At 54.0% G+C, this 27,885-nt stretch overlaps 3 protein-coding genes across 9 annotated transcripts; 1 reads left to right on the top strand and 2 right to left on the bottom strand.

The window, feature by feature from the left end:
* Positions 1 to 111: 111 nt before the first annotated feature.
* Positions 112 to 3,759, bottom strand: MTNAP1 (mitochondrial nucleoid associated protein 1). 2 transcript variants are annotated; one of them, XM_074889242.1, is made up of 4 exons: positions 2,366 to 3,759; positions 1,879 to 1,986; positions 1,579 to 1,695; positions 112 to 1,083 (listed from the first exon to the last, which is right to left on the bottom strand). In XM_074889242.1, exons 1-4 carry the CDS (start codon positions 3,690 to 3,692, stop codon positions 1,055 to 1,057), a joined length of 1,581 nt encoding a protein of 526 aa, XP_074745343.1. In that variant the 5' UTR covers positions 3,693 to 3,759; the 3' UTR covers positions 112 to 1,054. The 2 variants fall into 2 exon arrangements, with proteins under 2 accessions (XP_074745343.1, XP_074745342.1); XM_074889241.1 differs by lacking the exon at positions 112 to 1,083 and having other exon boundaries at positions 1,374 to 1,695.
* Positions 3,760 to 3,867: 108 nt separating this feature from the next.
* VCF1 (VCP nuclear cofactor family member 1) lies at positions 3,868 to 12,413 on the top strand. Of its 4 annotated transcripts, XM_074889660.1 has the most exons (5): positions 3,868 to 4,059; positions 5,766 to 5,862; positions 9,693 to 9,734; positions 10,006 to 10,068; positions 11,758 to 12,413. In XM_074889660.1, exons 1-5 carry the CDS (start codon positions 4,013 to 4,015, stop codon positions 12,001 to 12,003), a joined length of 495 nt encoding a protein of 164 aa, XP_074745761.1. In that variant the 5' UTR covers positions 3,868 to 4,012; the 3' UTR covers positions 12,004 to 12,413. The 4 variants fall into 4 exon arrangements, with proteins under 4 accessions (XP_074745761.1, XP_074745763.1, XP_074745764.1 ...); XM_074889662.1 differs by lacking the exon at positions 9,693 to 9,734; XM_074889663.1 differs by lacking the exon at positions 10,006 to 10,068.
* A 556-nt stretch (positions 12,414 to 12,969) lies between these two features.
* Positions 12,970 to 21,571, bottom strand: COG1 (component of oligomeric golgi complex 1). Of its 3 annotated transcripts, XM_074889659.1 has the most exons (15): positions 21,252 to 21,571; positions 20,920 to 21,164; positions 20,277 to 20,458; positions 19,802 to 19,972; positions 19,548 to 19,701; positions 18,548 to 18,758; positions 17,581 to 18,372; positions 17,129 to 17,275; positions 16,095 to 16,256; positions 15,664 to 15,824; positions 15,090 to 15,198; positions 14,652 to 14,761; positions 14,484 to 14,559; positions 14,069 to 14,108; positions 12,970 to 13,131 (listed from the first exon to the last, which is right to left on the bottom strand). In XM_074889659.1, the coding sequence occupies exons 1-14, from the start codon at positions 21,561 to 21,563 to the stop codon at positions 14,091 to 14,093; spliced, it is 2,850 nt and encodes a 949-aa protein (XP_074745760.1). In that variant the 5' UTR covers positions 21,564 to 21,571; the 3' UTR covers positions 12,970 to 13,131; positions 14,069 to 14,090. The 3 variants fall into 3 exon arrangements, with proteins under 3 accessions (XP_074745760.1, XP_074745758.1, XP_074745759.1); XM_074889657.1 differs by lacking the exon at positions 14,069 to 14,108; XM_074889658.1 differs by lacking the exon at positions 14,069 to 14,108 and having other exon boundaries at positions 15,697 to 15,824.
* Positions 21,572 to 27,885: the final 6,314 nt, after the last annotated feature.

The raw sequence follows: 27,885 nt of genomic DNA, 5'->3' as shown, positions 1-27,885 counted from the left end.
CACGGGACCGCCTTGAGCTGCGGTCCTGTGCAGAGGAGGTGTGGGTCTGCAAATCCCCCATGAAGGGGGGCAAGAAGCACCATGTCTGAGCACACAGTACCAAGCAGGAAAGGAAAATTCACAAAGGCTTTTATTGCTGGCGAGAGGGAGTTTGTGGTGAAACACCTCTGACACAGTACTACCGCACTCTCTTTGAATAAAGAGTTCACACTTTTTTTTCTTGGGTGCTTTTTTTTTTTCCACCCTTCATGCCTGTAACGTGACCAACCCTTTTCCAGACATGTCTAGTGATGGCAGGCTACAACTAGTGCTCTAACTGTCCTCGTTTGTCTGAGACAGCCATCGCTTTGCCCTTTGGGCACAACAGTTAATCCAATGGATTTTCTTCCTCCAGAAATAGGGCGCCGCGGTCTGAGTGCTGCCGCTTTAATGCCTGCGCAAAGATCCTTCCCGCAGAGCCTGGGCAGTCCCACCAGTGCTGTGCTGACAGCAAAGAGGGGGCTGGGGGCCCTTTGTGGAAGGGATTACCCTGCTCCTGCCATCACACTTGCTGTGGAGAGGGGTAAGTCAAAGATGGGCTGTGCTGGGCATTAACTCCGCTAACTTCAAGGGAATGGTTGTTCTGGGTGAAGCTTACCCTGCCACAAGCTCCACAAACCTTCCTGCCAAACACTCTGACTACAACATAACATGTTGATTGGTCTGTATTAACAGCCCAGGTCAAGGAGTTGTTGTTTCTGGGGTCCCAAAATGAGAGATTTTGGCTTCTGCAGACTCCAGGAGCTCTGCTGCACACAGACCTCTGAGAGGCAACTCGAACACTTTCAGCGTTAAACGCTGCCTGAACCACAGAGCAGCGACCGCAGGCTGTTACTGTCAGTGTCACCCCCCTGCCTACAGGAGGGTAAGTGAAAAGCAGCCCCCTCAGCAATTAAAGAACCATCTCTGACGGTAAATGGGCCTCTGCTGATTTGAACCCCTGTTGGGACACTGGTTGTGAGCACTTCTGCTCCCAAATATTTGTGACTGTTCCTTGGGTGCTGTTCCAGCTTCTTCAGTGGTATTTACGCCAGCGATGACACTCTAGAAAAATGGGAGGGGAAAACCAGAAGAGTGTCAGCACAGTGCTACGCTCGGGGACAGCCATGGTGGGGAGACTGACTGCAGCCTTCTTGGTTTACGTGCTGCAGAGCTGCGCATGAGAGCAAGTCCTGCTGGGGAAACTACATAAGCACCAGTAAATCCCTTGTCATTTATAAGTAAATTCAGGGAATGGGTGCTTAGTGTTGGAACATTTCCTCCCTCTGCTTTGTGCAGGGTTTAACAGTGACAGTTCCTGGTGCTCTCCAGGGAAAAGCTGTGAATCAGCAATTGTTATTACCACCTTTATTATCGAAATTCCTCTCTCTACCTAAGCCAGGTCAGCATACTGTTCTCTGAGCTCTGATATTAGTCTTAACTGGGATGTACTTAAATTATTTCAGAGCTTGAATTAACATGAATGACAAACAGACTTTCCAATTGCTGCAAAAAATGAGAATTCCTGAAATAAGACAGATACCAAGAAGGAAATCTTACTGATGTGCTGGTAGTTCCAGCCATAGCTGAGGAGGCAGTATCCGGCCAGCAGCATGGAGATCCCAGCTGGTCCACCCCTCTTCACGTTGATGTACTTGTCGTAATAGCTGCTCCAGGCTGTTGGAACAGAAATGCAAGGGTCAAATCACACGCAGGTTTTATGGAGTTCATTGGTTTCCAAAGCCAAATGGTTGGGTCTATTCTTTATAAAGATCCAGCCTGGCTGCTCAGCCCAGGCTGCAGCAAGTAAATCAGGTAAGTGGGAGAATTCTGCTCCAAGAGCCAGGAATTTAGCCTCACCTTTCTGCACTCCTCCAAGCAGCCGCGGGGGAGAAAAGTCGCAGGTGGTCAGCCACGCGGGCAGCTCCCCCAGCTTTACATCCATCAGAGGCTGTGCTGAGAGGGGACCTGGGCAAGAAGAAGCCAGAGTGGTCAAAGGTAGGATAGCGAGAGCAACGTTGCGCTGGGTGGTGAGCACAGAGCTGGTATCCAACGCGGCTGCAAGTGACTTGGGCTTGGGACTGACTGCTCGGAAAGAAAGAACGAATCATCTTCCCCACAAAGTGAGCTGGCTCCACCAGCCCAAACATGCAAAAGCCTGACTCAAACCTAAATAAAAATGTAAACCATTGGTTCTGCAGGCTGGAGGGTTGGCTAGTTAACCTCCCTGAATCCTTTCTGGACATGCCCAGCAGCTCAGCATTTCCTACCCCTCCTCTCCCACTCACATCGGACAGTTTACCCTGACAGTGCAGTAAATCTCAGCAGCAGAGACTTCTCACGTTACCTTGCTGGCCCTTTGAGAGGTTGCTTTTTGGTGTCTTCATTGTGATCCGCACATTTTCTTGGAAAGGCTTCCCTGGAAAAATACTCAGCCCATCGTAATTAGGATAGAAGTCTGGAAACCACTCTAAGCCCGTGGCACCCACGGCCACGCTCCTGCCAGAGGCCTGGGATAGACAGATGGGTTGGCTTTTGGAGGTGTGGAGCGAGAGCTGGTGCAACGCCAGCTCGGTGTCTCTCCTCGCATTCAGGATGGGCTCGGGAGCTACAGCCATCTGCTTCTTGCTCTCTTGAAGCTTTTGTATGCTGGTTAGGTAATTTTTGGATGTCCCTTCACTGTGACCTCTGAAACCCTCCATCACTGACAGATGGAGGCTCTTGGTATGCAAAGCAGAAAGAGGGGCTTTATATTCCACACCAACTTCTCGGTACATCTGCTTCTCTTCTGTCACGCTTTTGTCTATTACCTCCTGCTGAATGAGGTCATCGGGGCTACTTCTGCAGCCAGCTTCAGGGGCATCTTGAAGCACGTGTATTTCTGTGGCCTTTAAACTACGGCCTTTTTCTCCCTTTGCGCTTCCAGACGCATTCTCCACAGCTCCAAGGCCGCGCGTCTCTGTGTTTGGGGTTTCTGCTACAGTGATTCCCTCCTGCGGGTCAGGCTGGGCTGTGTCAGCATGGCCAGCAGCGCTGCCCGGAGCCGGCCCTTCCACAGGCGACCTGTGTGTGCTGGGGCTTCCTGCTGGAGCGTCCCTGCTGCTGGAACCGCTCTTCTCCCTGATCACCCTGGCGCGGTGCTTCTCTATCACTATTTTCACCCCATTACTCAGCTTTTTGGGTATCTCTTTAACCTCCTCGGGGAGCAAATCGAGGGACCTGGCTATGTCCTGCACCGCGGGCTCCACCTTCTGCTCTGCGCGGTCTCCGTCGGGCTGGTGGTGCAGAGCGGGGCCGGACCCTCCACCCGGCTCGGCCGCGGCCTTCTTCCCTTTCCGGGCCGCCTCCTCCCGCGGGGCTGCGCCGGGGCTGGGCGGCCGCTTGCTGCTCTTACCGGCCGCTGCCGCCCGTGGCCTGCTGCCTGCCCCGGGCCCGGCGGCGGGGCTGGTCCCGCCCGAGCCGCTCCCGAGCGCGGAGAGCCCGGCGGTCAGGCCTAGGCCTGGGGCGCTGCTGCCGACCGGGCCACGGCCCAGGCCTGGGCCTGAACTTGGCCCCGGGGCGCTGCCGGGGGCTGGGCTCGGCGCGGCCTTGCAGTGCGGGAGGTGGGAGCGGAGCCGCTTGAAGGGCCGGTGGCAGTACGGGCACAGCTCCCGCCCCGGCGGCGCCGCGGCCATGGCAGCACCGCACCGCCCTCCCGGGGCCGCTTTTCCGTCAGGCAACGCCGCAGCCGCCCCCCCTCCCCGCGCTGGGGGCCTCAGCCGTTAGCAGCGCGCATGCGCAGCCGCCCCGCCCCGGCGCACGCAAGGCACGCACGGGGGGCGTGGCCGCCCGGGGAGGGGGTGGCGCATGCGCAGGAGGCGGAGACGCCGGAAGCGGCCGTTGGAGCCGAGCGGGGGACGTCTCCGCTCAGCGGTGGGCGGCGGGGCCGCGCCGGGTTAGGCCGCAGCCTCTCGCCTTGCTCCGTCCCGCCTCGGGGAGCTCAGCCCAGCCCGCCATGAGCTGCCGGCAGCCGCTGCCGAGCGAGCGGGGAGCGAGACAGAGGTGGGGGAGGGGAGCGCGGCCTGAGGGGAGGTGGCTGGTCGGTGACGGGGGGCCTGGGGCGAGGGGCAGGGGCTCGGCCGCCGGGGGACGGCCTGGAGCGAGGGGTAGGGGCTTGGCCTCTGGGGGACAGCCCCTCGGGCACCGGAGGTGTGTGGGGGGCGTGTATGTGGCGACCTGGGGAGGCGGACTGGCAAGCGGGTGGAGGGGGCGGCTTGAGCGAGAGGGTGCGCGGAAGAGAGGAGCTGCGAGGGTGGGGGGAGAGGGGAGGAGCGGCCCCCTGATCTGTGGAAGGGGTTAAACCGGGGCTGGGAGTGTGGCGGCGGTGGAACGTTAACGGTGTAGCCGGCGGGGGAAGGGGGTGGTTGGCTGCGTTCGGGAGATCAAACGGGCGTTGAGAGTGCGGAGGGTATGGGAGGCCTCGCGGTGCGCTGGAGGGGCATTGCTCGGCTTGTTGGGGAAGGGGAGGAAGTAGGTCTTGTCTGGGTGGGGGAGAAACAGGAGGGGCCGCGAAGCACGTAGGAGCTGGGCTGTGAGTGCCCGGCGTTGTGAGGCGGCAGGGTAGGGTGTGGGGGGGTGGAGGTGTTGAGTTTGCTTGTGGGCTGCAGGCGTTAAGAAAAGGAGGGGGCAACGCACATGTGGAGCGAGGAGGGGGAAAGGCTTTGCTTAGAGGAGTGGTCCTAGGAGAGGGAGAAGCTGATGAGCTGTGGGCATCCCAGGGATGGGAGAGCTGGGAGGCAGCTCTTGGTCTGTAGGCGTGGACCAAATACTGGCAGCTGAGTCTGCTGCAGAAGCTTGTCTGTAAGAAAACATTCGGTTATAAATACCTCACTTGAGTCTGTTTTGACTCATTTGAGTATGTATTAATTTTTAGGCACCAAAACAGCTCCATCCTGTATTTCGGATAGTGCTCAGCACACCGAGGTCCTGGTTGACCTGTGGTGTTTGTACGGTGGGAAAAATAATTTGATATTAGTATTAAAGTTCCGTGGACACTGGGAGATGTTGGTTTGCAGGAATTCTAGGTTGCTGCTGTTGATCAGCTGCTGTGAAGCAGCGTTGATGTCTTAAGAGGATGGGAAATACATCAGAAATAGGGAAGGATTTTGTCTTCTGTGAGGTGTTTTCTCTCAAAACTTCCCTTCTGCATGGAAAATAATGTTGCTCAGGAATGTGACTTCAAATGCTGTCAGAGTGGAGAGACTAAAGAAAGTCCTCATAGGGGCTAACTGCAGACTCATGTAAACAAGATGAATGTAATTGGGTATTTATTGGAAGTGTGGTCACTGCTGCTCTTTCGGGTGCTTTTCTCAGCCTGTCAGATGTTATTCAAAGTCCCAGGCTTATTTTTAGACGTGTCTGAGTACTGAGACCAGTTCCAAGGCTGAGAATTGTCAAATGAGTTTATTTAGAAAGATGCTGAGGCTTGGTTTTAATGGTAGGTGTGAGTCTGTGTCCCTTAAACCAAGATGAAAACATCAGCCTGGCTACTTTGTGAGAAACGTGGTGGTTTTCTCCTTATTCTGTAGGGACCAGCTAAAAAGAGAATATGAAAGTGCAGAGCACATGGGAGGTTTAGATACAGCCTTCATTCATTTATCAAGTTTTCCTGCTTTTTTTATGGAGTTGCTTTTAGAGAACAAACTAGAAGGTATATTAGTAAGCTGATAATATTTTTTTTTTCTCCTTTCTCCCTGAACTTTCTTCAGGAAGAGGAGAAGGAACGGCAATGAAGATGATGGTCACGTTCCCCAGACAAAACGTAGTACCAGGAATACTGTGCTTCAGGACTCTTGGGACACTGAGGTGAGAGCCTTCTTGGGCAAATTCAGTTTCCTCTAATGCTGAATTTAAATAACAGTTGTAATATTCTGTGAAATTTTATTGATGGAGAGTAGTTACTGAAAACACTTTATTTTACTTTGTGTACGAGGTCACGAGGCTTTTCTCTGCTACGTACTTCAGAGGTTGAAATCTGTAAAACATGGTTTGGAAATCAGCATGTTCTCCAGTGAACCTGGTTAGCTTTGGCCTGAATATTTCTGTTAATATATTTCAGATACTGAGTGTAGCACTCAAGTGAAGATACAAGAAAAGCATTTGCTGCCACTTTTAGTTTTGCTGTCTGAAATGAGGTGTAGCGTGTCGAGAACAGAGGAGATGACTGGGGTGGATTACAAGCGCGTGTGGTCGCTTTGCTGGCCATCTACTCCTCCAGTTTTGCATTTACTTATAGTAACGTGATTTGTGGTAGAAAGTCAAAAAGCGTTCCAGCTAGTGCGATACACAAAGTGCCTGTTGCAAGCGGTGGTGCTTATCTGATGTTTAAAAAATGCTCTGGTAGAGCTCGGCAGTTTAAACAGGACTTGCTCGTTCACAGCTAAACCAGCTGAACTCAAACTGTTGGGTTTCCGCTCATACTTACCACGATCTTTTGCTGGACGTGGGATAAACTGTCTCTTTCTCATTGCTCACGTGACAGGTGTTCTAGGATAGTGCAATTTGCTAGCTATGAGATTTCTTTTTAAAAAAAGTGCTGGTTTCCAACCTGCTGCCAGATTTCCTGAATTGTTGCCTGTATTAATCATCTGAAAATTCACGGTATGCATTTCCAATTAGCAATGCAGTTCTGTTGCAAAATGTTACTGAAAAAGAGCGTGCAGAGCAAAGGCTCCCTCCTGGTTTGTGTCCCTGGAAGTTAATGAAATGAATTTTTTTTAAGGTTTTTGAAATATCCTTGCTGCTTTTTTGTACAGCCCTCTCCGAAGATTTGCCGTAATGAGTAACTACAAGCTATTGCAGTTATCCTGAATTATTAACTATACTTTGACTGCAGAAAATGTTTTGTGCTATGTAGCTTTGAGCAACGTATGGTAATGGCTTCAAACATATAATTACGTTTAAAATGATACGAAGCTCTGTATCCCACCATTCCTTTTGTGAGGGAGACTCTCTTAACCAGTACACCTTTACACGTAGCTGCTGCGATAGTCAGTGATATGGTACAGAAAACCCTCTTAACAGCTGAGATGTTAATCACGAAGGAATTTGCTGTAATGAAAAATGTTCCCGGTTCCTGTATTGCTGTTTTGCCAGAAGTAAGACTTGCTGGGATGAAGTTGTTTTTGTTTCTCGGGTATAACGGGTAGAACCGTAAATAGTTGCTTGCCATCTGACACTGAATCACTTGTCCAACAGGTTAAACACCTCTTCCTGTGTAGAGTAGTTAATGGCTAAACGAGCTTTGTGGCGGGAGGAGGAAGAATTTAGTGTGGAACAAGGGATTGAAGTAGGAGTAATGAAATTTAAGAATATCAGGAAAAACCTTAATGGTGAGTGGCAGAAGCACTTTTGCTTGTCATGTAAACACTTGGCATTTGACCGGGCAAAGCCGCTAAAATGCAGAAATGGAAGTAGTCTTGTAGTAGCCACACACCTTAACTCTGTCCTTAACGGCCGTTTTGTTTGGGGTGCCTGCAAGCGAACAGCATGGGCATGACCTGCCTGCCCCGCCGCCGGCGGAATCGCTGCCGAGGTCCCTGGCTGAGGCTAACATTGAGAGTCCTGCTTCGTGCATGCCCTTGTGTTGTAAAAGTATGTTTTTAACACATTAAACCCTGGTGTGCAGGCAAGGAGAATCTCTTACCGTTGACGCTGAAGTGGAGGAATGCGCCTGCTGGACACAGTTTTACAAAAATCGACATTCTCTTTCTCGAGGGAACAAAATTCACAATGTCATCTACAGATGAATAGAGCTTTTTTTTGTGTGTGTGTGTGTGTGTGCTTGTTTTCTCGTAATGTAGGATCACTGAATTGAGCATGCCCAGAAATTCAAGCCGTGAGATTAAATCAGTGTTACTCAAATGTTTCTTTAAGGACTTCCTGTGCCAAATGGGGAAATTCTTGTGCTTATAGTGCACAAGTGCTTCCGATTCATGTCACTTTGAAATTCTTGGCCATTTGTAATACTTTTATTTAGTTTCCTGATACTTTGCCATTTGCAAAGACAGCTCTGGCTGATTAAAAATCCTCACTAGCTTTAGGGTATTGAACTGGGAGAGAAAGTCTGTGCGTAGGAGAAATTTGTAACTTCAAAGAGTCCATGAGAAGAGACTTGCTTTTCATCTGCGGGCATACGCATACCTGCTTTTTGTGAAACATTAGCTAAAGTACTGATTTCTTTTGCCTTCCTTCACTTGCAAGTTGGCTTTTCTCTTGCAGAGTGTGGTTTACATGAGGACATAACCTCACGAGGAAAATCAGGCAGCCCTGTTACTAAAACTGGACTTGGCTTTTGTCAGGATCTCTTTCCATATTTTTGTCTTACTCTTCAGAGCTGACAGCAATGTATGTAAGATGAAGGGAGATTTTTTTTTTTTTTCTTCTTAGTGGCAGTTCAAATGTGGGCTGTTCTGTGATGTTACCCCTCAGTCCCTCACTTTGAATCTTACTGCTGATGTGAGCTGGATTCCACGCAAAAGGATATGGCTCTTTTCTCCCACTAGATTGCTCTTTCATCCAGGGTAGACAGCAGCCTTGACTCCGACTTTGACAGGAGGGAACCTGAGATTATTCAGTCTTTGTCAGCACTGCTTCTTGGCACATTGCTCTAAGGATGTGCAATTCCTGCTCTTCGTGGAACAAACCCACACTCCTGGGTGACAGCCACCCTGAGGACGACAGTAAACTTCTGCTTTGCAGTTCAGTCCGTGAGCAGGCACACGACCAAAACACGAGACTAGAACTACAGCCAACCTTAAACATTAGCAAAGCAGAGCTTTGGCCACTACATTTCACTTCCTGTTCAGCTTCTCCTCCATTTACCAAGAGGCTCGCTGGGTTGTTTTCCCTGGTACTTGGTTATAAATTCAGCCTCAAGTCAGGCAGAATTGAAGTGGATCCTCCGAGGGCCGACTGCAAGCGGCCGCTCACGGGAATTGGGAGAATCTGCAGTTGTGCTCTGCAGCCTGGGGAATCACCAATGAAAAGCCCTTTGCTCTGATTTTCCCTGGGAAGGAAGGGAGTCTGCAGTGTTCTGGGTAACTCTTTTCCTTCCTGAATAACTTCTGTAAAACCTAATTTCTTGTAGTTCCTCTTTGTTATTCTGACCGATGACAGGATTCCCCAGAGATTAGAGGTACCACTGTTGTGCTGGTGGAGATTGCTGAGGCATGGCAGCAGTTGCTTCTCAAAAGTTTTTGTCTAGCACTGCAGCTATGCTGCTCTACAGTATTGCACTATTGAGGACGAGCTGGTCTTAAATTCTAGCTAAACCCAGGTAACGTCTCTGTTAAACCCATCTTGAAAGATTTTTGAGAACAGCAGAGTCTGAATGGCTGTTTCTTAAGTTCCTGTCATGAGTGATTGAGATGCCACGTCGCAGATCAGCAGATGAATACATTTATTGGGACATTTGTTTGGAAATTATTTAAAACTTCGATAGCTACTCGGTGTGATGTTAAGAGGGGCTGATGGGTTGGGTAAACCTTGAAGATGCCCTTTTGATACTTAAATACTCCTAAACTTTCATTGGGCTACTTTCCTTTGCCCTTTTGCTTAAAACTTTGTTTCATTGTGTAGATGCCTGTCATTGCTGACATGATGACTTTAAGGATTCTTTTTTTGTCTAATTGTAGTCCAAATGCGTAACAGAATGTGCACCACAGCCTGGGGAAATGGTAGGTCTTTGACGTGATTTGGGCAATAAACGGGCTTCACGTGCTAGTGAATTTTTGCATTAGAGAAATGGAAATAAAGAGGGTCTGACAAACCAGATCTGTCAACAGCCTTAGATGTAGGAAGCACGTCCCAGGACACTATCTCGGTTTTAAAAAAATTAGACGTGCATAAAATAACCATTACTAACAGCTCTAAAATGTTTGTTAAGATGTGAAACTTTAGCAGTAAGTAATACTAGATTCTCATTTCGATTTTTACCTTGATTTTCAGAAGGTGCCTGTAACGAAAAACAATAAGGAACACAGACTAAAAGGAAACAAAGTGTCCTGTGCGGTGGGTTTCTCTCCAAGGCTGCTGTGACTTGTTCAGCGTAACAGCATTGCATTTCAATCTTTGTGCTTCTATGCAAACTGAGATGGTCTAGCAAGCACCATTTCGTGGCTCCTCTCTGTCCTTCTGGTGTTCTCTCCCTCTTTAGCGTTAGGAAGAGGAGCCGGTTGCTCATGTAGTTACATCTGCTGCTTCCTCGAGAACGACTTCACATGTGTGGTGTTGTTTTCTCCTCGCTAGCTGAACCTAACACGCCGGTGCGGGTGCAGCCTTGGTGCCATTGTCTTGCTTGCTGTACTACAACAGAACTGAAGCATTTTTGGTGCTTAGCAAAACCAGGAAATTTTATGTGGTTGAATTGTCACTATCGATTGTGGAATCAGTGCCATGGGGTTTCCAGTTGGCATTGAGATGTGGTCCACCTCAAATACTCATACAGTGCCTTCCTGGGCCTTTCTCACTGCTCACTGACAGATATGTCGGGTGCAGTTTGCACCATTCTTCGGATTTACCCCAAAGTGGGGCCTTCTGAATGCGGTGCTGACTGTTAAATTACTGTGGACGTCTTTAAATTTGTCTGCCTCTGCTGTGGCCACCAAGCTTTGACTTCTGTGGTTTTGGTTTAATACTTAACAAAAACGTGGGGGGTTTTTTTTTTTTTTTTAGCTGCTGTCACTTATGCTGGCTGCTTTTGTGAATTAACTTCTTATGGGATGGCAAAGTAGCCGTTCTCTGATTCTTAAGCACCTAAATATTTGTAGTGTTGTCCTGAACAGCATATCACACAGTAATGAAATATTTCAGCTGTAACTAATGGAACCTTTCATTAGCAGCCCTTAAAATGGGGTAAACCAAACAGTTTTATGTCTTTGAAACACTGAAAATAATGGCTAACGCTCTTCCAGTCATTACCATGAAATGTGTTTATCCTAAATGCTGGCAAATAAGCCCTGTCCTCTCTGCGAGCTAAATCATGAGTTCTCTTTCCTGCATGTGGAAGTCTTCGATGCCTGTTGCTCTTTCACTGTCGTGTTGAGTAAATTGTTATGAAAAACTACCAGTTAATGTTGCCGTCCCAGTACTTAACTGGGAGAAGAGTAGATGTATATATGTCAAGGTGTTCAAAGACTTAAAATGGGTATCGTGTGGCATTTGATTTTAACAGCCTGTTGCTTTGGATGCTTCAGATCTCATTTTAGAAAGATTTGACTTGTAGGAAAATGCTTTGCATGGTGCTTACCTAAAATGTCTGCTAGAACAGAAGTGATAAACTTTTCCTTGTGCCCTGCCTGCCTTTACTGACCCGTGCAGTTCAGTAGGAATGTTCTTTATTTTCCAATTCTCGGATGAATTCAGCAAACTTCACTAGTGCTAACGTGGGTCATGGGGGCAGAGCTGGTGGGCCTAAAACAGAGAGATTGAAATCCAATGTGCTGGAGGTCGGCGACCCTCCGGGTGAAGGCTTGCTCCTCCCTTCAGCTCGGTGACGCTTGTCATGTGTTGGCAATAACGGAAGCTGTGAATGCCAAGAAAGCACTTGGTGGATTTACGTTAGTCCATCAGGCTGAACGTGAGCCTGCAAATCTGGAAGGGAGGGACTTGCTGTAAGGATTGTTTGCTTACCTGAGGCGTTTCATTACGGACAGGAGAGAGAACTGTGTGATTTTGCTGTTAACCTTCTCTTTGTCTCAGTCCTCCAGCAGCGATAGCGGCAGCAGCAGCAGCAGCAGCTGTAGTAGCAGTAGCATCAACAGCCCTGACAGAGCGTGCGGTGCAGAAACCAGCCTAAACCCGATAATTGCGGGATCCAGTCCTGTCTCCTCTCAGTCCTTCCATGAGCAGTCTGCACTAAGCCAAGGTCCTTACTTCCACATCAACCAGATCCTGAAGGAGGCACACTTTCACAGCTTACAGAGCCGGGGACGCCTTCCCACATGATGAACCAGCAGTTCCCTGCCTTCTGTGAAGGGACAGCACTGTGTAGATTTGATATTTCAACTTAAAAGTTCGTTAAAATGGAATTGCACAAAACGCCTGTTGCCTTTTCAGTCTATATTTGAAATAACAGGTTAACAGGAAATTGTTTACTTGTGGTTTGCTGCACTATTGCAATGCAAAAGGGGCTTTGAAGCAATTTTTATAGGATTCTTTTTGGGGTGGTTACAAAGTACGTGTCAAGAGGAGACTGAGGAATCCACATCTGTGTTATAGGGTTGCAAAATGTCCAATTCCAATCGACTGCCTAATCTGTTTGTTAGCAATTTGTTGCTTTATGTAAAGTTCTCTCAAACATTCATCTTCAGTTTTATAAGTCTTTTTTAATTTCAATAAACTAGTAAAAAATTTATTTGGCAACATACTTTTTTTGAGCCTGTAGAGTTAATGAGACAGAAGAGGTGCTGGCACTGGAATCCCTTAGGACTGCCCCAGCTGTGAACTTTCCACCCAGCTTGGGCCTTATCTTGATCTTTACTGCTGCAGCACTGAAAAAAAAAAATATATAATGTGAAAGGAGAACCAGGAAAGCTGAGACAGCTGGAGCTGAAACATCAGGTGCCTGCTGGGTTCACCCAGAGCGCAGTCGTGGGGGCTGGGGAAGGGGCTTTGGAAGGAGAGAGACGGCTTACAGCGCTCCACTCCCCCTTTCTAGCTGTGAAATGTGTTTTCTGTTAGTGTGTAGGTTGGTTGTTTTTTTTTTTCTTCTTCAATTTGACTTTAAGGTTAACAACTTTTAAGGAATAGGGGGTGAAAGAGGAGCTGCACCTCTGTTCCAGCAGCCAGAGGGGAAGGACGATGCACCCTGTGCCTGGTTCAAGTGGCACGTGGGATCTGGCAAAGGATGGAAAAGTAATTCTGCCGTAGCAGCAGAGGAGAGCGATCTCGGTGAAGACAAATACACAGACAAACTTCTTATTTTTTATTGCATCACTTGGTCATGCCAGAAAGCCACCCCAGCTTGAAGAGAGAAGGGGCAGCTGTGTCTTCTTCCTCGCTTACGAGCTGCCTGAACAAAGAGCCAGGGCGCGACACCTCATCTTCTGCTCTTGGGAGGGCAGGAGGTGGAACCTGTTAGTTTTTAAAAACAAAAGCGTCAGTAACTATTTCAGCAGACCTTTGACTTACTCCATACCCTCATCGAGAGTAGCTGCAAGGAGGCGTAGACTACAGAGCAGCTCTTCCCTGGCAACCCGAGCTGGAGCCACCACCTCAGCGGTGTCACTCCTGGAGCTCAGTGACAGGCAGACAGAGGCAGGTCTGAGCGGCAGAAGCACAGCGCCGTGCTGTTACCAACAGGTAATTTTTCAGATGTCATTTAATGCTCAAAAAAATAAATCAATCGTTCTGAACTTCAGGGAAGGGGCTGTGGCTGAGCACAAGGGGCCAGCAGCACCGTAGAAGTACAGCTGTTGCCCTTGCAGAGCACTGTGCTTGAGTAACTATGGACTTTAACCTCTCCAGAACTGTTTTAGCATAAAAGGAGCGAGCGGCTGTCAAGGAACATCCCTGTGGCACCACGGCAGGCGAGGGGAGCGGTAGGAGCGAGCCAGACAGCACTGCACACTTCTGCACTACTCCAGCTGAGGCGTAAGAGGCAAAGAATACCTTTGTGGTGAAGCTTTGGGCTTTTAACCAGCCCTGACACCTTAATGCTTCGGAATAATGGAGAACGAGAGCTGCAGCGTAAAACATCAGCATCTCAAGTAACACCCTGCTCTGATAAAACCAGACTTTTACTCTCCAGTCCCAGTTCAAAACACAGCGCCACAGATGGATTATTGAGTTGATAATAGCTAAAGGAAAGAGATTACTAATTACAGCTCCCCGTAGCAGTGAGGTATTCCTTGGCGCTCTCAATCCTCAGCGTAGAGAACTCGCATCTAAGCAGCTGTTTTAAACTGGGGGAAACGTAGCAACATGATGGTTGGCTACTGGGAGAACTCAGAAAGAGGATGACAAAGTCTTTGCAAGAGAAGCAAGCCACTCTTCACACAGGCTTAAATACCCAAGCCAGGCTTCCTCAGGAGTTAAGGGTCCGCGGTGCACTGGAAAGAAGTTCAAATCATTATCTAGTATTCTGCAACATTTCTTGCAGCCACCTTTAAATGAATTGTCTTTCATGTATTGACTTCAGAAATGCCTCATCCGTGTAAGGCTTCACTGTGTTTTCACGGTGGTTATGGCTTGTGTTTTACCACAGAGCAGTGGGCCCCAAAAATACAGGGGCCATCAGGGTTTTTGAGGGTCAAGGGGAAATCCAAACCATCTCATGCTGTGTTGCCATAATGGTTCTCTCATTTTACCGAAAATAAAAAAAAATCAGGTTAAATATTAACTGTTTGGCTACTTTCTTCTTTCCCCACAAGCTCAGTGTTGGTTAGAGTAATGGCAAAAAGTTCATGTGGCTCCGTTTTACCAACCTGAACTCTTTCTGTGCTCCTGGGAGCAGACTTGCTCTTCCGTGAACTCGACATACTCAGCGGCAGAAGGCCAAATCTGAAGAGATGGAAGAAAGAAAGGGGGCTGGTCACAGGGAAGCAGCAATTCTAGCCCCACTTCCCAAGGCAGAGAAGAGCTGGATCTTGTACCTGATCTGGCTGGACGCTAACGGCAGGATGTTGTGGAGCTCCTGGGAGCTCAGAGCACCGCTCCGGCCCGGGTACTGGTGTTCTGTCCCGGTCAGCAGCCCGAAGAGAACCTGGAAGGCACGAAGGAGCCGTGGGGCTCATTATTACCATAGTTCTAGGCCTGTTTCAGCACTGCTTAACCCAATTAGCGTTGCCCAGGTTCCAGTGAATCCTGTTAGATAAAAGTTCAGCCAACTCCATGCATGATTATGTGCCATGCAGCCAGCTCAGCAAGCTCCTCATATCTTCAGCTGGCATTAAACACTCTTCCCATTTCTGAGTAAGTGCCAGTAGTTATCTTTAGGCATTAAGCAGTTTATAAAGCCACCCCAGCTGCCCTTCAGAACGCGTTTTGCAGCCCTGCTTCCTGATCCGTCCCTCCCTTTCCCTTCAACTTACGGAGGTTCGCTGAATCAGGCGATTAAGGTTGCTGTTCAAGTGCGGAGTGAAAACATCCAAGTCAAACGGATCTATGTGTCCCTCCAGGAAGTCGGTCACCGCTTCGATCCTACGAGGGGAGCGGAGGAATCCTGTCAGGGGCAGCGTCACGGCGACGGCCGCGATGCCAACAGGGCGGTTTCACCGGCCCCTCTCCAACAGTGAGGGACTTACCCCTCAGAGGTGACTGAGCAAAATGGGAATTACTCAGCAGAGCAGCAGCTGCCTAAAGCGCTTCCAGCTACTACACAGCCTACAACATCGGCTGTTGCAGAGGAACGTTCTCCCCGTGGTACATCTTGGAGAGAAGCCTCAGTACTCAAGGTTTTATTTAGGGTGGAAGCCTAACTGTTCTCTCCCGGGCATCCGCTGCAGAATCCCACCCTCCTTCTGTATTTTGAGGATGAGCTTAAGTGTCGGCGAAGATGTTGGAGCCTGCGCTGCCCTTCTCCCCTGAGGCCCAAAGGCCCCGCTCCTGCTGGCATCCTCCCTGCTGCCGCTAAGGTTTAAACCATTTTAGAGCCCCACAAACTACCGCGAGTCTCTGAACCCCAGAACTGCGCCGCACCCAGAGTCGGGCTTGATCCTGCTGGTTTTTCCTTCCTCGCTCTTCGCCGTCAAGATGATACTCAGGTACCGCAGATCGTAGAGTAGCTGCAGAGCTCTGTTCTGGGTCATGGGGAAGGTGCCGGTTTTCTGCAAATAGGACGGACAGCACAGGGCTCTTCACTCACACCGAGAGCAGGGGAAACGTTTAAAAACACCAGCACCAAGAAACAACCGACCTCAGAACCGGTCTGAGTGTGCAATCTGGTGTCTGATCCCTCCCTGCCTCATTTTTGGGGGAGAAGGGGAAGAATATACTCACCCTTCCCACCTCTCACAGGCAGATGTTTTCTGTTCCGAGGGCCCAGCGACCCTCCCGCCCCACGCCAGCTGCAGCGAGGGCTGATCCTACTCACGTACCTTCTCCTGCTTCTCTTCAACGAGCTTTTCGTAGGCAGCCAGCACTTCTGTCATGCAGGTCCTCAGCAGCTCCTGCAAGGTGACTTTCGGAAGAGTGTGGCCACCGACCCGGTTCACCTCTTGGCACAGGCTGAAGAGGAGGCACTGGACGTACCACGATGGCTGTTTAAGAAAAAGTGTTCCTTTCCCGTGGGCTGTAAGCTCGTTCGCTTTATCAGTGGCACAACATCGCTTCAATTCTCATCACGTGAGCTTCCTACTTCCTCAGCAACCACAAAGCTCTGCCACCAAGACCCACCTGCCCCCATAGCGTGGCACAAGCATCTTGTGGGTTTTTATTTCCTGACACACCAGACTTTTGGTTCTAGCAGTCCTCAAGTACTTTTACCAGGGGTATTCACCCGAGTGTAGTCAGACAGAATTGCTTGTTGTGCCTCTGTCACTGCTGCCCCTGCGCTGACCACCCACTACCCAGGCTCGTTATTTACTCCCTCTCTCTTCTCCTGGGCCCCCCACCTATCCTGAGCTCTCATGTGGCTGCTTTTTCCTTCAGAATCAACAAAATTCACCTTAAAAGGTTCACTACAAAAGACTTATCGCCCCAGCCCTCCCCTCCCTCCATGCTTTGTCACCGTGTCATTCCTGCACCACCACCCCCCCGCCTGTGGAAGGCTGCAAGCCTCGGGTCTCCTGGGCTCTGCACAGTCCCACTGCTGCAGCCCTGTCCTTCAGTGCATCCAGGAAATCTCTCAGTGTATCGAGCAGGCAGAAGTCTTTCTTTAGCTCAGTTTTACAGGATCTGGGCCAATCTTATTCATTTGGATATACAGCAGCAACTATCTAAGTTTCCTACCTCTGTCCTTAGGAGGGGAGGATCTCAAAGAGCAAATAAGAACACTGGAGAGCGTTTGCCCTCTGCTCGTAACACCACAGCAGGTCAGCACCATCTGACAAAGCAGGGATTTTGGAAACAGGTGCTTTTCTCCTCCCAACAGACCCTTCCTCTGTGTATTCTGAGAGGACGTTTCTCGTACCTGCGCAGGCAGCCGGATCTTTGACGTGACGCTGTTTCCAGACTCTGTCTCCTCCTGAATTTCAATTTCATCCCAGTTGGTGGCTGTGGCCAAGACAGAGCCAGCTGTGTCGAGCAGCAACGTGCGGGTAAAGCACTGAACCAGACCCTGGAGTGCAAAACACAAAAGCAGCTGGTCACGGGACAGGCAGCTCTACCAGGAGCACCAAAGGACGGGCAACCTGCTCCTGCCCGGAGAGACCCACCGCCCACATCCCCCCAAGTGACTCCCCTGGAAATCATCCCCCTGGATGCCACCTCAGAGCTGCCACCCCCACCTCGCGTCCCCACAGGCTGACTGAGCAGCACGGCAGCGGCGCAGCGAGCTCTCGGCAGCCAGCTCAGGAGCAGCAGCGCTGACTGCAAGCGAAACCCACGCAGGAAGCAGCTGCGAGGAGAGAAGCAGCTCCTTACTTTGGTGATGGCTGAGCTCCAGATCTGGTAAGCAAACAGGCTCTGCTGCAGGAGCTCTGCCTTCACCCCCTGCCACTTGGCCTGCACGGGTGTCACTTCTTGGGCCACTTTCCCCTTGCCCAGTTTCTTGGTGGAGCGCGTTTCCTTCAGCGCCGTCTCCGCGCTGCCCGACCGGCCCAGGATACAGCGCTTCAGGTGAGGGCAGAGCTCGGTCAGGGACTGGCAGAGTCTCGCCATGAAGAGAACAGCGTTCAGCCTGGCATCGCTGGGAGCATCCTCCTGCCCCCCCTGTAAGGTCTGGGCCCTCTGGAGCTCTTCACGCACACAGCCCAGGATGTGGTGGATGCAGGCGACGCAGTGGTGGCGGAGCAGCCCCTCCACCGTACCGGCGTCAGCGTAGCGGTCGAAGGCAGAGCGCAGCTGCCCCGTGGGAGCGGCCTCCTTGATGGCCGAGGAGTCTGTGGGAAGGTAGGAGAGGAGATCGTCCAACCTAGCCTCCAGCTTGGAGTCCAGAGCCGAGCAGAAGCTCTGCACGCACGGCGTCAGCGCCTGGGCCTTCATGGACAGGCCGCTCTTAGCCAACTGGCCACGGTTTGCCACGTTGACCCACGCGGCATCGGAAGGCAGGTCACTGGAGCTCTCTGACCACAGGAACTGGGCCACGTTGTGTTCAAACTGGATGTGCTTGCTGAGGGTAGAGGTGCTGGATTTGACTTCGAGTTCTTGCAAGGCTAAGGTGAGAAGCTGTTTGGAGCTGCTTGAGATGGAGTCAAACCCTTCCTTGGTCAGTGTCTGGAACAGAACGAGGAGGAAAAAAAACCAAACCACACCTTTTACATGTGTCTCCTGCCACTTAGCACTGAAAATACACACTTAGGGGTGCTAACAGGCACCAGTGGGCCACTCGAGACAACAAGAGGGGGCACAGAGCAAGGCTCCCCGGGAATTGCTGCAGCACAGCACCCACCTCTAGCCTGTCCAGGAAGAGCTGCTGCAGCAGGTCCTCCCAGAAGGAAGCAGGCTTGTCCAAAAGGCGCCGGCACACCGCTTCCCAGTTCTGGCTTATGGACTCACTGGTGAGCAGCTCCCACACCGCGTCGCGAATCCCCGCGAGGCCTTTCATGCTCTTCACGTAGACCAGCAGGTTGCTGACCCCAGCCCTGATGTCGTCACTGCACCTGAAAGCAACAATTCACATTGGTCTGAGCTGCTCGGAGGCAGCCCCGGGGAAGGCAGGAGAGAACATGGGCTACATCAGGGCAGGGGAATTGTTAACCTGTGGGTACAAGGCTCTGCCTGCACAATCCCCCGTGGGGCTGAGGGCACCTCTGCCTCTCGGCGAGGCAGCTGCCCCCCTGGATCCCACGGGAAGGCCACGTGCCCCCCAGCAGGAACCCTGGGCTGTGGTGGGTGTCAAAACTGGGAGCCCAGTGCCCTGGGAAAGCCCCAGGAACGCGGGCAGGTGAGGGCTCTGGGGAAATAGCCTGTGGCCGTGGCCCTGGCCCCATGGGCTAACAAAACAGGACTGAGGAGGCTGTTAAGGGGCAGGCGGGGCTGCCAGGCTGTCCCCAGCTGCAGGGCAAGGCATGGTGCGAGGGGGGTGGAGCTGGCAACTCTATAAAGGGGTCTGGCTGCCCCCACCCAGTCCAGGGAAGGGCAGCGAGGAGAAAGGAGGTGCTGGATCAAGAGCCAAGCAAGCCAGGTAAGGGATTTTCTTCTCATTTACTCTGGGTTTGTTTGTGGGCAGTTACGGCAGCGTAAAGCAGCTCTAGACAATTCTCACTGTGCAGCCTCCAGCTGTTTCACTGCTGGGGAGAGGGGATGTTGGGCCAAAAGCCAGCGGAAGGCACAGCCTGGCTGGAGAGAGTGAGGAAATAAGTGAGTGTGGGTTTGCTTTGGGTGCTGCCTTGGCACAGAGGCCACGTGGCATCTGGGGGAGCCCTGCGAAGGGGGACAGTCACACTCACATGGCGATCCACTTCTGCAGTGTGTCTCTGAGGTAGTCCTGGCTGATGGGGTGTGCCAGCGTCCGCAGGGCCGGCTGGAACTCCACCACGGACTCCGGGAGGTACCTGAACCAGCTGCTCAGCTTCACCTCCTCCTCTAAAACCCCACCTCTCCCTGGAAGCACACAGGCAGGGATCAGCCCAGCACGGGGGGAGCCTCCTGCCTGCAAACCCAGGTGGGCAGGGGCCTAACGCAGAGCTGCCCGCGTGCTCACCTGCTGGGTGCGGGGCTGTGGTGCTCTCCAGGGTGGAGAAGAGCAAGCCGCAGGGCAGGGCGGGATCCGGTGGCATCCCTTCGGGCAGGGTGTAGAAGAGAGCATGAGCCTGGTACAGGGTAGTGGTTAGCAGCTCCATCAGGGAACACACCTGAGCCTTTATCCCTGCACCTGCAGAGAAATACCTTTCAGCTGAAGCAGCCCCTTCAACAGAGGGACCAGTGGAATCTTCCAGGGAAGAACTGGAGGGCAAAGGACTCAGCCCCAGGTACCACCTGCTTCCCCATTACGGATGAGCTTGGCTTAAGACCCCGAGCACTGTTAATTTTTGTGGCATTTGGGGCAGAACACTGCCAGCATGACATGGTTGCATCCCCACCATCATGAGCTTTACCCACCTGCTCTTCTGTGGGGCAAGAGGGAGATGAAGGGGGCTACCCTGACTTTAAAAAGGAGGCAGCCCCATCGTACTCACCATGATGTGGCTGGTTGAGGAGCTGCTGAATGGCCAATTTCCTGGCCAGAAGGAAGTCAGCGAGGGCCTGGCGTGGAGAGCTGTCCTCCAACAGCATGATGGCACACAGGGCTTCTGCTACTGCCTGGTCCGACACGGTCTGGCTCTTCAGCAGGGACTTGCTCTCCTGCAGGATGGTGGATCTGGGAAGGGAATTTGGTGGACAGTCACTGGACTGAGATATTCAGGTGTGGTTACGTGATAACCCCCCAAACAGGGATGTGATTTTTCCCGGACAGAAGTGGGACTACCTGGGTGTTATGGGACTGAGTGAAACATTCTTGCCCCACAGGGCAGGGTGGCTGGTGGCGAGAGCCTCGGGGCAGCACTGGGATCTCAGGGCATGGGCTCACAGAATGTTTTGGGTTGGAAGGAAGCTCCAAAGATCATCCAGTCCAACCCCACTGCCATGGGCAGGGACATCTACCAGACCACATTGCTCAAAGCCCCGTCCAACCTGACCTTGACCACTTCCAACACTGGGCCACCCACCAACTTCCCTGGGCAACCTGCTCCAGTGTCCCTCCACCCTCCTTTGATACATTTCTTCCCAGTGGCCACCAAGGAGCCAGCTGTGGCCATCACGCTGTCCCACTGGGCCCACCTGAGGTGGCTGGCAGCGGCCACTTGCCGCAGCAGGATGGGGAAGCGGGCGAGGACGGGGCTGGCGCGGGCTCGGGGCGCATCGAGCTGCAGCTGACAGCGGAGGTGGCCACCGAGCAAGTGGAGTCGGGCGGCGGGCAGGTACCGGCCGGCCTCCACGGCACCCCACACCTTCTCGGGGACATCCAGCAGCAGCTTCAGCTGCGCCGCTGCCCGGTAGAAACTCTCCTGAGCCGGCGGCCGAGCCTGGAGGAGGGAGGGGCAAAAAAATGGGGAGTCAAGGGGGGCTCCGGGGCCGCCCCCCGTCCCACCGCGGCCCCTCGCCCCCCTCACCGGCGCCGCGGGGCCGGGCCGCGCCGCGCCGCCCCGCTGTAGGCCCCGCACGGCGCCCAGCAGGCGCTCGGCGCTGAGGCGCATCTCGGCGATGGTGTCGGCCGCTTCGATGAGGTCGCGATACCGCTCGCCCACCATCTGTCGCAGCTCCTCCCGCTTCTGCTCGATGCCGGCCCGTAACCGCCGCTCCACCGCCCGCAGCTCGGCCGCCGTGTGCGCCTCGAAAAGCGCCTCGGCCTCCGCGCCCCGCGCCGCCATGGCCGCCTCGGCCCGCAACCGGGGCGGCGCTGACGTGGGCGCCGCCGCCGCCATCTTTGCGACGGGAAGGGGGCGGGCACTTCCGGGTTGGCGGCGGGGCGGAGCGCCGCCATCTTTGTGCAGGGCCGAGCCGCGCCTAGGCGCCGTTGCCATGGCGACGCGGCCCGGGGCAGCGGGGGTGGAGAAAACTCGCTTTAATTTTTTATTTATTTATTTTTCGGTCCGTTTCGGGCCGGTCCGTGCGCCCTGCGGGTGCCGCTCTCGCTCCACACACTCTAGGAGGCCCCTCAGGAGGGGGGGGGGGGGCCCAGGAGCGGGCCGCGGCCCTGCCTCAGCCCCCCGGGGCAGCGGGGCTGGGGGCCCCGAGGGGCTCTCGCTGAGCCCTCCGCGTCCCCTCTCCGCCGGGTCTGTCCTAGAGGGGACCGCCCGGCGCCCCCCCAGGCCCGCGACCCGCCACCGCGGCCCGGCAGCGCTAGAGGGAGGCAGCGGGACGGCGGAGGATGGCGGAGCACTGCGCATCCAGAGGCGGGGGAGCTGCGGGGGGGCCCCGGGCCGAGCCCCGGTTTCTCTTCCTGATGTGTTGGGTTTTTTCGTTTGTTTTGGAGGGCTTTGTTCAAACGGGGGCGGCGAGGCAGCAGCCGGGGGTGTGCTGAGGTCCCCTCCAACAGCTCTGCTTTGCGCCCCAAGATTTACCCCCAAAATGGTTTCAGCAAAGCGCCGCCAGCCCCATCTGATGTGGTTTTACTAAAAAAAAAGGTGCTTCTCTTGCTGAGGTTTGACAAAATCACGCTGTGTTTGTCGGGGGCATAGCTGGAATGCACCCACTGGAAACAAAAAGGCCCCTCTGAATAGTGTTTTATTTCTCTGTCTTTTTTTCTGTAGCTCCAACTTGCAATACCTACGCTTCCCCTCACCTCACGTATTCTCAGCCTGCGGAGGCAGAATGAAATCAGCACACTGTGGGTTTTGTTTGCAAAATCTTCCCTGGGCAGTTACTGCCTTTCTCGTATCAGCCTTCGTGTAAAGACTTAATATTTTCTGACGGAAACCCAGAGCCATCTCTCTGTGTCCGTACTAGTGCGTACATAGTTATATATAAATCTGACCAGAACTCCCCGGAGCCACCGTAACTGTTTAGCACCCAGTGCTGACTCAGCCAGCTACAACGCAGTGTAGCAACAAGCGTGGTAATTGCTTTCTTACAAACGCTTGTTCCCCGAGGAAAATCCTGCCCCAGCTATCTGCTGCTCCCCTCCGAGAGGCAGATCTCGAGGGGCAGGGCTGCTCCACGGGAGATGCCGGTGGAACCGGAGCCTGTGGTCTTGGGGGAGAAGCTGTTGGGGCTTTGCTGGTAGAGGTTGTATTCAAATCCCATAAAACCCTGTTTGTGTTGCAAATTGTGAGGGGGGAAAAAAGAAAAAGTCATAGGTGTTTGGGAGTGAAGGCGTTTATTTGCGTGGAAGCTGTTGATGGCAAAGCTGTGCAGCCGGTCGGAGCTGAACTTTTAGTTTATAGTGGAGCCGATTTCTTTACAACCATGTGTTTCCCTGGTAATGTACCCCTCCTCTGAGCACGCACCCCCGTGTGTGCACACCCCCTCTCTCCAGCAGATCAAACCTCCACTTTACATGCCCCTGATCTCATCAAAACCAGCCCGGAGGTGTTGCCATCTCGGGAAGAGAAACTTCTCCCCCCGTCCACCTGTTCAGACTGAGTTTCTGCAACCCCTTGTACTCGAAGAGTTATTTGTGGTTGTGATTCACCTGTGACCCATCTAGTTTAGGGGTTGTCACTGGCACAGACGTGCCTGTACCGCAGTGCCCCCCCAGTTTGTGCTGACCAGGGAGTGATCTTGTGGGGTTTTTTTGGGCAAATGCAGCTCTCCTGCTGCATGGACTCTCCAAAGCTGAGACCACCCCGCAGGTGTGTTGCTCACCAGTGGGGAGATGGGGAAGAACTGGTTTTAGGAGAGGGACTGAGTGTGAGTTGTCCCTCGGTGGGTCACCACAGTTGGTGCCTCTTGTCCTCCCGGGGAAGAATCCGAGCCTGGGTTATACCCTGCTGCTCCCGCCCGGCTCTGACACACACACACAGAGTCTGAAACTGTAGGAAAACTCTTTTACTTCCCTCCCACCCCATCCGTGACTCCCTCCCGGTGGCACAGACCGTGGCAGTCGGGGAGCCTTCGCTGCGGGAAGGCTTAGTTCCACACCGAGACACCGAGAAACAATTGCTACAGAGGAAAGCAAGACTTAAAGCAGAGAAACGCTCTCTCTGGCGCGTTCCAGTCACCATGTGTCATACACCAGACCCACGCACGCTATACAGAGCACAGCTATAGATACAGAGGAGCGTATGTACAGGAGGTGAGCAGGGTGGTGCAGTGCTGCTGGGGAGGGGGATGATGATCCCCATATTGCTACAGCCCCAGCTTGGCAGGGAAGGACTCTTGTGTTTAGTAGAGGCTAAAACTCACTTTCCCTTGCCCCATGGAAATCACCTGTCGATGTGGGAGCAGCCTCCGTGGTCCCTTCTGGGTGCCACCAGCCCCACAGCACATGGGGAGGGCGAGGGGGAGCCAAGGGACTCCCGCGGGGCTGGGCCCGACTGGCCCCTGTGTGCACGGGGAGGGGTTGCTCCAGCCACCATGGCAAAACGGGGGCTGCAGAGTGGCTCTACAGTGTCAGTATAGTAAAACCTTTTGCTGGCATGTCCAGTATATACATATATGTACAATCACCCACCTCTTCCCTCCTCCTGGCCGCATGGCGGGTGGTGGGATGGTTGGGGTGCTCTGGCTTTGCATCCCTTGTTGTCTCCTGTTCAGGGCATGGCTGGAGGCAGATTCCCCCGAATCACAGCTGCAGCCTGGCTGTCCTGTCCTCCTGCCCTGGGTTTTTGCAGGTCAGGTCCTGGAGCAAGCAGGGAGAGGGCTGAGATCCGGCAGGAGAGACACGGTTGCGAGGCTGCGGGTGGGAGGCTGGCAGGGAAGGGCAGAGATTGTCCTTGGGTTGGAAAGTGGCCGCTCTCATTTCAGACTTAGTAGCGGGAAGGCTGGTTTGGGGTCTGCTGTGCCCTTTGCTCATGCCTTGGTGGCGATTCCCCCTTCAAACAGCCCTGGGCAGGGCGTGCGGCCGGTGCTGCCCTGGCAGAGGGGATGGAGACTCTCCCTGAGTGCTTTGAAATCAGCTTGTTCACAGCAAGGACTGAAACAACCCCCAGAGATGTGAGTCGAGCCCTGCTCTAAAGCAGCAGCACAGATCCGGAGCCTGGGAGCTCCCAGCGGAGGGGATGGAGCTGGCTGGGGGCTGCACGACTGCGTGAGGCCGCCTGCGTTTGCGCAGGTCTGGGAGGGAAGGGGCCTCTCTGTGGGGTCTCCATCAAAGACAAGGCTCTTCCCGTTGGGATGGAGCGTCAGGAAGCCCTCCAGAAACAGGACAGTGCGGTTCATTAGGAGGTTGTTATTTGAAAGAAGTCCAAGGCAGCTTTGGTGCTGATCTGAGGAGCTGTAGAGATGTGACAGGAAGGCTCCAGGTCCAAACCCAGCCTCTCCCAGTCCGTCAGAGCTGGGTTTGGCTATCGAGCACCGCGCAGGCACTGGCCATCACCGCGCCGGGAGCCTGGCTTGGTCCAAGGTGGGCATGGTTGGAAGCGCGCTCGGGGCGATGCTCAGCCCAGCCACAGCACTGGGCTTCGTGCCCCTGGCCCCCAAGGGCTGAGGAAGCGGGGACAGCAAGGATGTCCCCAGGCAGGTCAATCCCACAGGGGCTCGGGGTCCCTCATCTGCGTGGGGGGAAGCCAGTGGCGAGGAGGGGAGGGGAGTTGGTTTCTCACAGGCTTTGGGGGGGCGCCGCGGGTGCTGGCATTGGCAGTTTTTTGTTAGACCGACCCGCCACAGGCACCCCCAGTGAAAAGCCCGCCACCGGTGACAGCCAGATCAGTGCCATCACGCACGCAGCCCCCCAGCAAAGCGACCAGCTCCCGCCCTGCTCCGAGGAGTGCGGGGTCAGATCCGTGCTCCCAGCGTACAGGGCAGCTCCACGGGACGCACAGGTCTGTGCTTCCCATCGCCTCCGATTTGGGATAAATCTGTTCCTGCTGCTCCAGCCAGGAGCTGTAACGAATCTCGCTTGCCTGGGGACAGTCTGTGTGTGAAGTAGCAGTGGAGCCACTCCAGCACTTGCAGGACCAGCCTATTCGCTCTGCCATAACCGGGAGAGACTTCTCATTATGCCGCCAGCAGCCCTGCGAGGCTTTTCAGAACAGATCCAATATGAGGTCAAGCTCTCACTAAAATCAAGTGGCTGGGAAGGAAAACTTTGTTACTCGCAGCAGCAACGCTGCTGCTGTCTATTAGTCAGCAATGAACAAGCAGAAGGTTTTATTTTGCTGGTTTTACTGCGAGCACGGAGGTGGTGCGTTTCGCTCTCCTGCCCTTTCCCTCGGGGTGAGCTGCAGTGGGGTGGCCGTGGGGTGCCCCCGGGAGCTGCCTCGTGCTCCTGCCCTGCAACATCCCACCTCGGTGGCCTTGGGGATGTCACTGGCAGCCCCCCCCACGCCTCTCGCTCCTCGCTTGCAGCCCCGTTATCCCCACTCCAAGAGAGCTTCTGGGTACAAAGTGGGGGCAACGGGATATTTCAGAGCAGAGCCCCCTCTGAGCTGCCAGAAATGTCACTGCCTGGGGAGTTTTGCCAGGACAAAGCTGACGTGGGCACCTGCAGTGCTGGGCATGGGTCCTTCCCAGGGTTAGAAAGCCGGGCTTTCTGTGTTTTCAGCATTAAACCAGCACAGAGAGGAGACGCTCCCGGCTGGGGGCTCCTGTTGGAGACCCCGTGGGTGTGTGGCCAGGAACAGGCATCCCCCCCCCGCCCACCCCTCGGCATCAGTCAGCGTGTTGGTGACAGGACTGGGGCAAAACCAGCCACCGGTGGGGCTGGAAGTGCTGGGGGGGTGGAAACATCAGCTCCCATGACGGGCAGGGGGCTCAATGCACCCCCCTCCCCACTGCCTCCTCCACTTTCCACACAAATAACTCCTTCACCGCCCACCAAATATGAACTACCCGAAGCCCCGCTGACGCATCGCTGCCTTATCCTGACAGAGGGCTCTGGCCATCACCGTCTAATATTTCACCGTAGCGTGACACGCTGCTCGTGTTTTAATTCCTGCAGCATCAGCAGGGCAGCCTGCGCTGTCTCTGAGCCAGGGTTTGGCTTTATTTCACCTAACGAAGCCGGTGAGCAGCTGCCTGCACAGCTCAGCACAGGCAGCGAGGGGACAGGCAGCTGCCCGCTCAGCGCTGAGCCTCCGAGCAGACACACGGTCCCCGGAGGAGCGGTAAATGGTTAAAAGCAAATAAATGCTGACAACGCTGTGTTTTGCCCTGCAGAAAGGCCCCCCCCAGCCCTGCACCATGTCGTGCCAGAGCCAGCCGTGCCGGGGAGCAGGTCTCGAGCCTGGTGCTGAGCCCTTTTTGGGGGGGGGCTGGTGGGGGATGCTGGGGTGGCACAGCCGGATGGGTGATGCCCCTTGCAGGGACTCGCTGCAGGACCCGGGCAGAGCCAGGGGGGAAACTTCTCTCAGAGCCGGTGCTCTCGGAGCATCGACGGGGGTACATGGCTGAGCAAGGCGGCACCCCAAAACGTGTGGCACGTCGTGGGCAATGCTCATCCTCACCTCCCACATCGCTTGTGAAGGCTCCGTGTCTGCTGCGGCCGCTATGGGGAGGCTGGGGTGGGATGGGAAAGGGGGGGGTGAGCAAGACCCGGCTGTTTTCTCCACCAAAACCACTGCGTTCCCACGGTTCTGGAGCAAGAGCCTGAGAACAGCGTCTGGCCTCTGGCGCAGACGTCGCTCTGGGTGCTCTGTCAGGGAGAGGCCACTTCTCCCTGTCCCCTGGGCTCTCCCTCGTGCTCCTGCCGTGCTGGCTGAGCTGGGCGGCTTCGCTGGGGCAGGAGCAGGCGGTCGGGGCTCCCCAGCCCCGGGTTTGTGCGCCGAGCTGGAAGGGCAGAGAGGGACAGAGGCAGAGCCGAGTGCTCCAGGATGCTCTTGAGAAGCTAAATGCAGCGGAGGCTGGGCAGACCCGCCACCCCCACCACTGGGGGCTGCACCCTGGGTCCCCCCTTTCCCCTGCTGCGGTGCAGGAGGGGCACTGGGGGCGCTGGGTGTGTGCTGCCCTACTCTTCCTCATGCCTTGGCGCTGGAAGCCCCGTTGTCTGCTCTGCCCAGTCCCTGTGGCTCAGACGAGGGTCAGGGCCAAGTGCCCCGTCCCCCCTACCTCCCATCCTCTCCATCACCCCCCATCCTCTCCCTCAGCCCTTCCTCTGCCCTGACTTGCCTGGAAGGAGCAGGGCAGGCGTCGCTGGCGGCCGGTCGA

The sequence above is a fragment of the Strix uralensis genome, chromosome 19, assembly GCF_047716275.1.
Source record: "Strix uralensis isolate ZFMK-TIS-50842 chromosome 19, bStrUra1, whole genome shotgun sequence".
NCBI classification, from domain to species: Eukaryota; Metazoa; Chordata; class Aves; order Strigiformes; family Strigidae; genus Strix; species Strix uralensis.
The sequence above is the reverse complement of the archived record's forward strand: the minus strand, read 5'-3'. Positions and strand labels throughout refer to the sequence as shown.